The 12,570-nt window shown below is 40.5% G+C and overlaps 1 protein-coding gene across 1 annotated transcript; it reads left to right on the top strand.

Moving 5' to 3' along the window:
- Positions 1 to 70: 70 nt before the first annotated feature.
- Positions 71 to 11,527, top strand: LOC144656672 (von Willebrand factor A domain-containing protein 7-like). Its single transcript, XM_078516915.1, has 9 exons — positions 71 to 984; positions 4,631 to 4,788; positions 5,300 to 5,404; positions 6,453 to 7,055; positions 7,566 to 7,790; positions 8,310 to 8,890; positions 9,133 to 9,310; positions 9,842 to 10,452; positions 10,989 to 11,527. Exons 1-9 carry the CDS (start codon positions 128 to 130, stop codon positions 11,394 to 11,396), a joined length of 3,726 nt encoding a protein of 1,241 aa, XP_078373041.1. The 5' UTR covers positions 71 to 127; the 3' UTR covers positions 11,397 to 11,527.
- The last annotated feature ends 1,043 nt before the right edge of the window (positions 11,528 to 12,570 follow it).

Here is a 12,570-nt window from a genome sequence, read left to right on the forward strand (position 1 = left end):
TTGGCTTATAATTCTTTAGAGAGATTAGCATCTAACCCCTTCCTGCTTGTACACTTGACGGATAAAAAGGCCTTTACATATTAGAACACAACCTGCAGACAGCCAGAACACTTACAACTCTGAAGACATGAGATCTTCATTTCTTTTCACGGTCTTTCTGTTGGAGGTTTGTCTCTTCCTCACTGCTAAAGCATTTCTTCCAAGAATCAACTTGGCATCAGGGGAATCGAAAACCATGGATCACACATTGATTACAAGGAACGGATTGCTGAAGACATTAATATACTTTTTCTTCGACAATCCGCAATATTTGAGGAATGAAACCTTGACAGATTTTCTTTACGATGTCCTTCCTGAATTGTCAGAGAAGCCAAACGCGGCGAGAACTACCATTGACACCATCTCTCCGCAGATCAAGTTCATCAATGCTATGAACGAGATTCAGAGTGCCAACGCAGAAGTCGACTCGTCTCCAATGAACCGCACGGCTTCTGCACATTTTGACGGCGAGCAGTTCCACCAGGGATCCCAGCGGCTAATACGATTACGTCAAGAACTAATAACATCCCTTCTGACAGGTAATAAACTGCAGCATGCACGGAACTTAGCAGGAAAGGCCTTGCACACTTTGCAAGATTTCTACAGCCGTTCCAACTGGATAGAACTCGGCAATTCAGGACCGCTTGATGCTCTGGCCAAACCCGGAAGTGATATATCGGAGGCGATTGTTATTGCTGGGGCGACGGAAGCAACATGCAAGAACTGCCTTGCAGAACAAGGACCTAACAAGTCTCAAGATGTGTGCGAAAAGAATTTGATCACGCTGAAACTTACGAGCGGATATCGCTCAGGACAAGATATCAAGAAGCCGGTAGACATGGGAAAATGTAGCCACGGAGGCAAGACGGATGACAGTCGCTTCAAGCCAGCAACGGGAGGAATTAACAAAGATTCCGCTTCGAAACATGAGTCACCCCATTCCAGGTAAGGGAGAAAAAAAATCGAATTTCCTTGGCATAAATCTCTGCTAGTTGTTGCACTTCATGCAGCTAGGCTTAATTAAGGTCTTGCAGATAAAATGAACTGCGTCAGGCTTGCTTGTAAAGTTTATGAGAGTAACGCCCACTCTACTAAAGAGAACACTGACATGGCATTTTTCATCAGTGACAAAAAGAGAAAGGGTTTAGCATGTTTAGACATTTATCTAATGTATTTCATCAGCTACTTGTCTTAAGGTGGCTCGATCGGATTTTTGAGTGACGATACCTTTCAACTTTGAGAAACTTGTATGTCACCGTGAACAATCTGACTGAAAATCAATCAATATAGCTGAACTAAAGAAAGATGAAAGTTTCGAATGAGATAAGTTTCGTCGAAATCGGAGTAACCATAGCAACATAATGACGTCACCATCCATTTTACACGAGACCAATTTTCTTGTAATAGAGAGATAATTTTGAAAAAAGGCTTCTAGATCTTGGACTTGACATAGTTTTCTCAAGGTCTGCGAAATTTGAAGAATTTTTATGAGAGCGTTTTCGAGAAAATTTTGGATGAAGTTTTCAGGTGCTAAAATACAACAAAAACAAAGCTGTCTTAAAACATTATTGAGAAAACGTTCACAAGGCCCGATCAAGTAACATTTTGGCCTTAAGTGAATCTTGTACTATCCAATTACCTTGGGAGAAAATCTCAGAGAAATCGTTTCATTTGATTTCTTGAAACATCGGCTTGAATATGAACTGGTATGAAGTGTTATTTCGCTCTTTTGTCGAAAAAGGGCCTTCGCTTACTAAAATGATCGCAAAATAAAAAGCGCTCGATAGAATTTTTTTAAACTTGGCAGTCAAAAAGAAGAATAAGTTTGTAATAAAATGTCTGATTTTCAAAATAATTGAAACATTTTAAGGCAGTTAATTCAAAGCTTTAATTCAGGTAAACATTGCGCTGTTTTTCACCCTACATCGGATCGCTGCCTCATTATCTGTCTCCATTGTCTCAAGCCGCGTGCATTTGTAAATTCCAGTAGATCATGAATCACTAATTATTTATTACTGGAGATTTTTATGACAATTCTGCCTTGGCTTTGAAACAATTAGGAGACTGAAGATAATACAAGTGCTTTACTAGCCTATTCCTCGTTGTTATTGTATTTTGGCTTGTTAAATTAGCTTGTTTCTGTGCAGTTTTCGGAAAACAAGCAGCTGTTATACATATTCAAGATGTGCTGAAATTTACAAATGCACGGGGCACGACACAATAGAGACTTATAATGAGGCAGCGATCCGATGTAGGGTGAAAAACAGCGCAATGTTTACCTGAGTTAGGGCTTTAAATTAACTGCCTAAGAATGTTTCAATTATTTTGAAAATCGGACATTTCATTACAAACTTATTCTTCTTTTTGACTGCCAAGTTTAAAAAAATTCTATCGAGCGCTTTTTATTTTGCGATCATTTTAGTAAGCGAAGGCCCTTTTTCGACAAAAGAGCGAAATAACACTTCATACCAGTTCATATTCAAGCCGATGTTTCAAGAAATCAAATGAAACGATTTCTCTGAGATTTTCTCCCAAGGTAATTGGATAGTACAAGATTCACTTAAGGCCAAAATGTTACTTGATCGGGCCTTGTGAACGTTTTCTCAATAATGTTTTAAGACTGCTTTGTTTTTGTTGTATTTTAACACCTGAAAACTTCATCCAAAATTTTCTCGAAAACGCTCTCATAAAAATTCTTCAAATTTTGCAGACCTTTAGAAAACTATGTCAAGTCCAAGATCTAGAAGCCTTTTTTCAAAATTATCCCTCTATTACAAGAAAATCGGTCTCGTGTAAAATGGGTGATGACGTCATTATGTTGCTATGGTTACTCCGATTTCGATGAAACTTATCTCATTCGAAACTTTCATCTTTCTTTAGTACAGCTGTACTGATCGATTTTCAGTCGGATTGTTTACGGTGGCGTACAAGTTGCTCAAAGTTGAAAGGTATCGTCACTCAAAAATCCGATCGAGCCACCTTAAACAAATACTCGTTGAAATCAAAAGTTCAAAGTTTTCACAGGAAGTGATGCAAAGCAATCATGCATTTCACCTGACTCAATAGAATGGTATTCCTTTGTTCTTGGCCTTTGTTGTCTAAGTGTTTTATTTACAAATTAGCATAAAAGCGAAATGCGTTTGCTTAAAGCAGGTCATATTGAGACCTTTTGCGCTATTTTTGGCGACTTGTACTCATTCTGATTCTATAACGAGCAGAAATGTTTTGTTAATCTTAGTTACCTATACAAATATCATCCGAAAAATATCTGTATAAGTATAAATATTTGGTGAAATAAAAGAGGCAATAAATACAGAAAGTCTATGATGGCAAAGAAAAACAACTTGAATACAACTCAGTAGCGTAAGATTTGGGAATTATTTTGAAAGAAAACAAATATACTTCGTGGCTACTGAACCCTGTCCAACTGATTACTCATACATTGTATTATGGGGTTTACAAATCTCGTCTGATTGGACAGAGGCGGCGGAGCGTTTTGGGACGTGGAGGGCTAAGACTGATCCCAAAATACTCGGCAGGTTTTCATATGTGGGGCAACTTTTTTCGTTCTACCAACTTTTTGTTTTCTGAGGAGTTTCTTTACTGATTCACTGATTGTTGTTCGAAGGCCATACGAACGTTTCCGATCATTTTTCGAACTTTTCCGAAGAGAAACGAAGTTTGCCGAAGACTTCCAAGGTAATTTGAAGATGTTCGAACTCACTCACGGAACAGAATATCTTGACAAACCAATTTTATCATGTTTTTTACATGCCTCACGCTGCTTCTATTAGTAAGGGCTTTAACAAACTGTTTCGATACTTCTCAATTAATAGGCTTGTACCGAAAGTGCTAGCACTTTTTTTGGCATTATTTGGCTTCGCGAGCATTTTTTTTTACATTTTATCCAAAAAAGCACTGCTAGCATTATTTTGGATTTTCGACTGATTATTTGTATAATTTTGTGTTAAAAAGCACAATCTGACTTCATTTATGGCGTCCAAAGATGCATTATGCCCTCATTTTAGTCAAAGGAGCCGAGGAGGCCTGGGGAATAGGTTTGATCGGTTTGATATGTCAGTGATTGCCTTCTAGAAACCCAGTCCATCACACTCCTTCCAAGATGACGTCATCCACGTTGTCATCAAGGAACAATGGAAGTCAGCCAGCCAAGGCAGAGATAGCTCGAGAGCGTACTCTGACATCAAACATTGATCGTTATATTTTATTGTTGAAAAATCAAACTGAAAATCTGAAAAATGTAATATTCTATGTTTAAAAAAATCGGAAAAAAGTGAGCATTATTATGTAACCCACGAGCACTTTTTAAAAAAATTAGCATTATTTTAGCACTTTTTTGGCAAAAAACGAGCACTTCTTTTAGCATTTAATGCTTTTTTTACGAGCACTTTCGGTACAAGCCTATCAATTAACGTCACGTTATACTTTCAAAGTAGCAAAACAATGCAAACGTAGAGTTCAAGAGGTTCATTCCACGGTAAGACTAGTAAACTTTGTACGGGTGCTAAAAATAGCGCTAACCAATCGTCTACAGCAATAGATCAGCCAATTTGTTTTCCTTTCCTTGTAGCCTCCATAAAATTGCTACTGACATCGCTACCGAAGCTACCTACATTTTTCTAAGCGACATTCGTTCGACAGTTGGTGACGACAACTTCGCCAATTTTTTAAACCTGAAGTCGGAGAAAAGCATGGCTTTGGTGATAGACGTATCAGGAAGCATGAGTGGTGAGTCTTTGCTATATATTTTCTTCTGTTGGAGGTCTTGTGAGAACAACTCAATATGCAGTCTACAAATATACGGGAATCTGACTGCCGTGTTGAATACAGTATTTCTTAAGTGAAAGCGTTGGAATGCTCATTTACTTGCCAAAAGGGGTAGCTAGTGGGTTGAAATTTCTAGTTCTCTTTTAAAGCTTTTCAAAAATACTGACAAAGCCGAGTGTGGTTTGTGGGAAAGAAACGGTGTGAAAATATGCCGTTAATTTTATTTGCTAGAGGACTAAGATAAGTGCTTAAAAGGTGAAAAGGTAATCTTCATCCCCTTCCCCAATTCATTTTTTGGCAATTACACTCACCTTGTGAAGCCTTCCACAACTCCAAAGTAGATGGAGAAAGTGCCTTTCGGCATGTAAATGGAAACTTTTCATAAATGACCTCTTCTTTAGTTTATTTTTAGGTTTATTTTGCATTAAGGGCGTATTGAATGTACATTTATCCTTGTCTGTTTTCGCATTAGATGAAATCAATGACGTAAAGACTGTGTCCATCAACTTTGTCCGTAAAACGTTGGAGAAGAAAGGAGCGTCCTTCACATACATTCTTGTGCCTTTTAACGATCCAGGTAGAGAATACAGTAAAATTCTGAATGACATCATGTTGTTCCACGCAATACAGCCCAGCTCGCGGGAACTTGTGAAAAACGATTGGTAAGTTCCCGAGGACTGGACAAAAAATAACCAAACCGTATGAAAAACTGCATGTGCACGCTTACGTCACACGTAACAAGTCAAATGGCACGCAACATTTCTATTTTGGAAGGAGCCGCAAGAAAAAAATGTCGGAATGGCAGAGGTTAAAATCAAAATTGACTACGGTTTTTACTGTTTTCTCCATTATTAGCAGTAAAAAGTCGCTTTTTGGAAAGGGTTTTTAAAAGGACAATTCGAAGAATTATTTATTACAATTTTACATTATGTAAGTAGATGTAATTTTTATTTCGATAAATACGGTGTCAGTTTAATACCTCCCCAAGCAACGGTTGGCTACCATAACCTACCTTGAATGATCACCCCAGAAGTCACAGCTCAGTGTACACAAAGTAGTCTCCAAGAAAAGTATCCGTCAAGGTTTTGGAACCATTCAATGTTTTCAACTGAAATTTTCGTCTATGATGGTTAACACCCCGTGTAACCACAAATTGATGTTCGCTAACTTAAGGTTAAGATGTAATTATTTTTAAAGTACAAAAAGGGCAGCTGTAATAATAACGATTTTTTAGCATCGGCTATCTAGTCTAACCTTTCTGCAACAGCAACAACCACCACCAATACCATCACCACCACAACAGTCGTCACAAGAACAAAAATATCTAAAATTCTTATCTACGATCACCTTTAAGAATTAGCTTTCTATACTCCAGGTCCCTATATAGTCCCTATATTTTTAATGTCAACACTTATCACTCTTGTTCGGTGGATAATGTTATGCACCCTTTGAACAACTGGGCCCAGTTTAAAGTAGCTAATTTGCCAATAAATAATTTAACAGAAGATCGGGGAAACCTGATAAGTAGTTTCTTGGTAGTTTCATAACAAGATCGGGGAAACGCCTTTATAAATAGTAAACAACATGCGGTCTGGTTGTTTTTTTTTTTCACTGTTTTCCTATAGACGTGGGACCTGTAACGGTGACGAGTAACGCACAAGAAGTGATTGAAGCAGTTAACAATTTAACCGCTGATGGAGGAGGGGATTGTCCAGAGCTAGGCATGATGGGTCTTTACCAGGCTCTACTCCACTGCTTACCTGAGAGCAACATCTATTACTTCTCCGATGCTGACGCCAAAGATGACTGGCGAGAAAGCGAAGTCATGTCCCTTGCCAAGGAAAAGAAAGTCAAGATAAACTTCATATTAACTGGTCAATGCAGCCGTCGGCGAAGACGCGACCTGTCGCAAAGTCGCGTGGTTCACCGAACCAGGAGATCGCTCCAAGGTCAAGCATTGTACCAGGCCCTCGCTACCCAAACAGGTGGGCAAGTCCTGGAAACTAGTAAGGCTGAAGTAGCTGAAGTTGTCAAGGTGATCGATCCTGTTAGCTCTTCAAACTCATCTGCAGATCTGAAAGAAGTTGGATTGCTGAACGTCAAGGAATCTCGAGCGCAATACATCAGCGGCGAAACTTATTTTGTGGATATCGACAGCACGCTGGAAAATTTGGTTCTTATACTAGCCGCAGCTAGTTCACCTGGATTAGAAGTCACTAGCGTTGAAGGTAGGAGAAACAGCGTCATTATTTTTAGCGTGATTTTTAAAAGTTGAAAAATACCTGGGTCAGAAAGATCCAGTCATGCTCGACAAATTTCTGGTGCCTATAAGGCAGTGGGAAAATGAGACGAAGACTAGAAGGCAGTGTAAAGTAAAGGGTAATCTCTTAATCTCTTGTGTCGATGAAAGCGCAAAATCTATAGCTATTTGATGGCTGCACCGCTTACGATAGAGCCCAGTTTCCCCTGAGGCGACAACATGGGAAAGTTGAAACTATGAGCTTTTCACTCTCACCCACCTGGTCCACCCCAGAGGATATTCCCCAGAAAAGCTTGGTTTTGAGAGAGGCGAGGGAAGGGGAACTCCATGCTGTACGCGACCAGTCAACCTCTTGCCCTGCGACAGAAAGTAATTTAAAGGAGGGAGCCCCACCGGATTCACTTCGAGCAAAATGTTTTCCTTTTTTAGCACCAAGGTTGTTAACTAGCTACTAAGGTCTTTGTTGATTCTTTTGTAGGAGACTTTGCAGCGCACAAAAAAATACTAAGCAATTCCAGTAAACTTCTTATAATGGAAGTTACTAACTTGGTCAGCGGTTCATTGAAGCTGACAGTTTCCTGTTATGGTCCATACACACTACAAGTGACTGGTTCCAGTCCTATCGACTTTACGTACCAACTTTTGGACGTGGAGGACATGGAACGAGGGACCACAAGACGCGTTGTTGGCAATCCCTTGAGAGGTAAGGCAATACAAGAAAATGTTTTTATTACTTTTTCTGATTCTGGGCAACAAATGACTACGAATTTGACCCTGCCATAATACCCACGTGAAGCAGTGCCTATAGACTCAGGCAATGTCAACCAACCAATCAATCAATCAATCAATCAATCAATCAATCAATCAATCAATCAATCAATCAACCAACCAACCAACCAACCAACCAACCAACCAACCAACCAACCAACCAACCAACCAACCAACCAACCAACCAACCAAACCAACCAACCAACCAACTAACCAACCGAACAACCAGTCGATCGATCGATCGATCATTTAACCCATCCGTTCGTCCGTCAGTCAGTCAACTACAGAACACTAAGGACGATCTGTTGCGTTTTGCATACATTTGTCCCACATGTAAGACATACTTTTTTGCCAAAAATGAGAATTGGTTCCACCGAAGTTTAAAAAGAATATGCGGCACACAAATAATGTGCTAGCTACCTTACTCGTCGTTTCTTTTCTTAACTCATTGCAGGACAAATGTTGTTGCTCACACTGAACTTTGTTGGCCAAGGCATTGACGAAGTCAGCAATTTGACTCTCGTTGCCGTGAATGGAACAGACCTCGAAACCTTTAACATTACACAAGGAGAAGGATTTTACCAGGATTCCTATTACGTCACATTTATTCCTTCCGCAGACAGATTCCGACTCAAAATTACTGGATTTGACACAAGTGGAGCTCGCTTTCAGCGTGTTAAACCAACTTTGTTCACTCTTGGCGACATCAAGCTTACCCAAAACGTTGACAACAGTAACAATTCGAACACTCTTTTCCCAGGCGAATTCTTGGAATTGGAAATCAATGTTGAAAATTCTGGGGACACGCAGACGTTATACTTCAAAGCATCAGATGATCTGAACTATACCAACAGCATTAACCCGTCTCGGGGTACCTTGAGAAAAAATGACACACTTACCCTTCGGATTTCCCTCCTCGCTCCCAGTCACGCAACCTATGGTGTGACAAGCACTGTCACGGTATTTGCATCCCAGAATTCGGACTTCACCCAACTTGTTAATTTCATGGTTTTGTTTGTTACTGTGGCTTCAAAGGTGAGTAACTGACCTGGAATAGAAACGAAAGGATATGACTGGAATGGAATGGAATAGAAATACATGACTTAAGGGTCAATCGTGTTCTTTTATGAAATTGTGGCTGCAAAAGAAGGGCCTGCAAGAGCTGTGCTCTGCAATTAAATGTAAATATATATTTGTCTAGTCATGAGTGGTGTTGAAGTTTCTATTTGATCGGTACGTTACTTGATCCAAATGTTACCATTGGTTTACATCAACAGGACCCAGACCTCTCTCCACCATCGTGTAACGTGACAAATGAGACCGGATCATGCGCAGGAGTATACGGCAGGCCGGAATGCGTGTCAAGCACGTGGCTCGCGCATGTCACTTTCACTGACGTCGGTGAAGGACTCTTGTCCATTACTTCCCGAGAAAATCGTAATGGAACTCTCACAGGTAAACAGAATCTTGGTGTTACGTTGATAAGGAGGGGGGTTGGTGGGGGAGGGGGGGGGGGTTGGTGGGGGGAGGATTGTTTTTACAATGACACTTAGCAGATACATTCGGGGAAAATAATCACCGTTTTGGCAAATATTCATCTTAAGCACTCGAAACGTTTTGATGATGATTACGATGGTGATTATCATTATCCAATAAAAAGCAAGCGCGAGCATTTACAGTACTCCAAAAACAGTGACATAGGTGTGAGAAATGACCATAGGTCATATCGCTTAGCAATGTCGGGACCAAAACCGTAGGCTCTTTCAATTGTTTGAGAAGGGATGTTGGATGGCTTCTTTTACAGACAGACTGGCATCAAGAATACGTCAACCGCGCAGTTAATTTATTTCAACGTTTGCATCGGTACCGCTATCAGTTGAGGAATTTCAACCAATAAAAACTTGACGTTATCTCCAAAGTTGAAACGTTATATTTCTTGCTAACTTACCCCTGTTAATAGTCTTTTTGTTCTTGTATAACTTTCAGTGGCTGCTTTCAACCAAGGTGCAGTCAACACGGCCATCACAGCATCATTCACGTCCAACTGTTGTCATCCCAAAGTTATTTTCGTCGGACTCGACCTCGTAGGAAACATGGGAACATGTTCTGTGAACCTTGTCCCCGATATTGTGTCCTTTAGTGCCGAACCGACTACCACAGATGTGTCCCTTCGCGCTGGGGAGACTACAAAGGTTCCTTTTACACTCACCAACCTTGGCTCCAAAGGGTCCTTTACTTTTGACGTGACTAAAACGTCTTCACTCCTGAGTTACGTCATTCCCTTCAGCCTCGCTCTCGATACAAATGCGACTGCTGCTGGTCACGTGATTATCGCGTCACGTGGTGAGACCAACGAGCTTAAGAGGTTAGCCGTGAAAGCTGTAGCGCAATCAGAGACAGTGAACATCGAAGAAGTGACATTATTTGACATTCAGGTGTCTGTTTTTTCTGAGACACCACCTACCACGTCAGCTGTGAAACATGTACGTTTGGAGGCTGTTGCACCCAACAGTCAGCAGTCTATAAGACCAGGAGGAAGTTTAGAGGTTAACTTTACAGTGACGAATTTGGCATCGACTGAAACCTTCACTTTTAGCGTGAGTTGTTTCTCTTGTCATTTCTGCTCAATACTTTGTTCTATCCAAGGGCTCTGTCAGTAATTTGGGGCTTTGTACTAAGTACCTTTACGATTTTGGGACCTTTGAGATTTACAGGTCTTGTGCTTTCTTTATTTTTTAAATATATTTTATGCATCTTGGAAGTTTAGGCCATAGATTACGTCCATTTTTATTCTGTTTGTAAGACTGCGCCACAAGCATTTGCCTTTGACTCGTACGAATAAATCATTTATTTGTCTGTTCGTTCGTCCGCCGGCCAGAGTCTGTCTGTCTGTCTGTCTGACTTTCTGTGTCTGTCCGTCCGTCCGTCCGTCTGTTAGTCTGTGTGTTTGTCTGTCGTGCGTTTTGACCACGATCTCATGAAACCAAAAGAAACCTCGACTCATGATTTCAAACATAAAAGAAATACTGTCGCCTCGTTATAAACGAAAGGCATCTCTGTATATCCCTTCTTTCACCGCCTTGTGTTTGAAAACAACTGCTCAACTTTCATATCTGTCACTTTACTATCTCAGGTACTTGCTGATCACTTTTCAATCACTGGCAGCGTTCAACCATCCCCAGTCTCCCTCGAAACAAATCATACCACGTCCTGCCTACTCATCCTGACTTCTCAGCCAGACACCTCTCCCCGCACTGTCACAGAAGTCAATGTCACGGCAACGTCTGCGTCACACAACGCCGACATCAAACAGTTCAGCATCTTCTCTTTGACTGTAACTACTGATCGTAATCCTCCGTTTAAGAAGGATGACTTGGAAAACGAAGACTTGGAAAAGGAAAACGGGCTTGAAAAATGGCAAGTTGTTTTGATTATCGGCGCGGTCACTTTTTCGATCCTTCTTTTAACTGTCCTGGTGATTATTGGAATAAATTGTGGTTCAATGAGGCGGGCAAATAACAGGGTTCTCCCTATATACTAGTTTTCAGCACAGCAGGTAAGGAAACTTTTCAAACCGGTTAAGACGGACATTCCGGTAAATCTCAGCTGTTTTCTAGTGTACCTACTTAGAACAGAATGTAGTCCAATGCTGGTCGAATTTTATTTCACAACAAGTGGGATCCTGCCGACCCTCTCGCGTACGGGGGAGCCCAGTGACGTCATGACTCAGACAAACAAACCAGAATGGCGGGGATGGCGGGCGATTTTCCTAAAACGCTTTCTAAAACAGCCAGTGTCCCTAAATTATTAAAACGAAAACTTTGCCTAGATACCTTCTATTTCTCTCAGGACACGCTGATTCTTTTCTGAGCCTTGCGGGAGGTATATGCATTTTATTTTTAGACCTCGCGCGCCTCGCTATTCGGTAACGCCAGTTATCAAAGTAGGGTTCAGGTTCCTTGCCGAAGAAGCTTAGCGAAAATGTCTGGAAGCTAGGCTAGTACTGATCACGTCACGTTTGGAAAACACTGCATATTAGTTGTTGTTAAGGTAAAATAAAAGCAAGAATAGCAATGCTATAAGCTGTTTAAGTTTAAGGTAAAAAAAACATCGACGACTAAAGGCTTTTTCATGTTATCTTTCTCAACCTAGAATAGTGTGCCCAGCTCATGTTAGCGAAATTCCATTGTTGGCGAAGACTTTGCCATAAAACGGTCTCCCAAGTTTCTCGAAGAGACCGTACATGTAAAAGCATTTGATAAAATAAAAAAGGATAAGTAAATGGGCTCTTTGCAGCTAAAGATGATACAGAGTAACAAAAAAAGCTTGGCTTTCCCTTGAATATCGCAGAGCGGAGCTTGTCCTCCAGTATGGCAGATTTTTTACCATGTGGCCGTTAGCTGCAAAGGGCCCATTGACACTTTATTTCCAAACGCGTTAAAACAGTTATTTTATCATTATTAATTTTGCCTTAAAAATCGATACATGTCCAGCGAACCGGTGACGGGAATTTAGAAAATTATCAACTAAGGGATGCAGACTTGATGTACATGTATAATTAAATTTTCAAAACTAACTTTATAGAAATGCATCGTATTCCTTAAGGAGAATTGCTATATCGAATTTGGGAATTGAAGGGTGAATTCGAAGGAATTATAATTTACAAGTTCGGGACAATCTCGTCCCCAGAGGCCGCAATCCTTCTGGTGTGCGCA

The sequence above is a fragment of the Oculina patagonica genome, chromosome 6 (genome assembly GCF_052425735.1).
Source record: "Oculina patagonica isolate OP01 chromosome 6, crgOcupat, whole genome shotgun sequence".
Lineage (NCBI taxonomy): Eukaryota > Metazoa > Cnidaria > Anthozoa > Scleractinia > Oculinidae > Oculina > Oculina patagonica.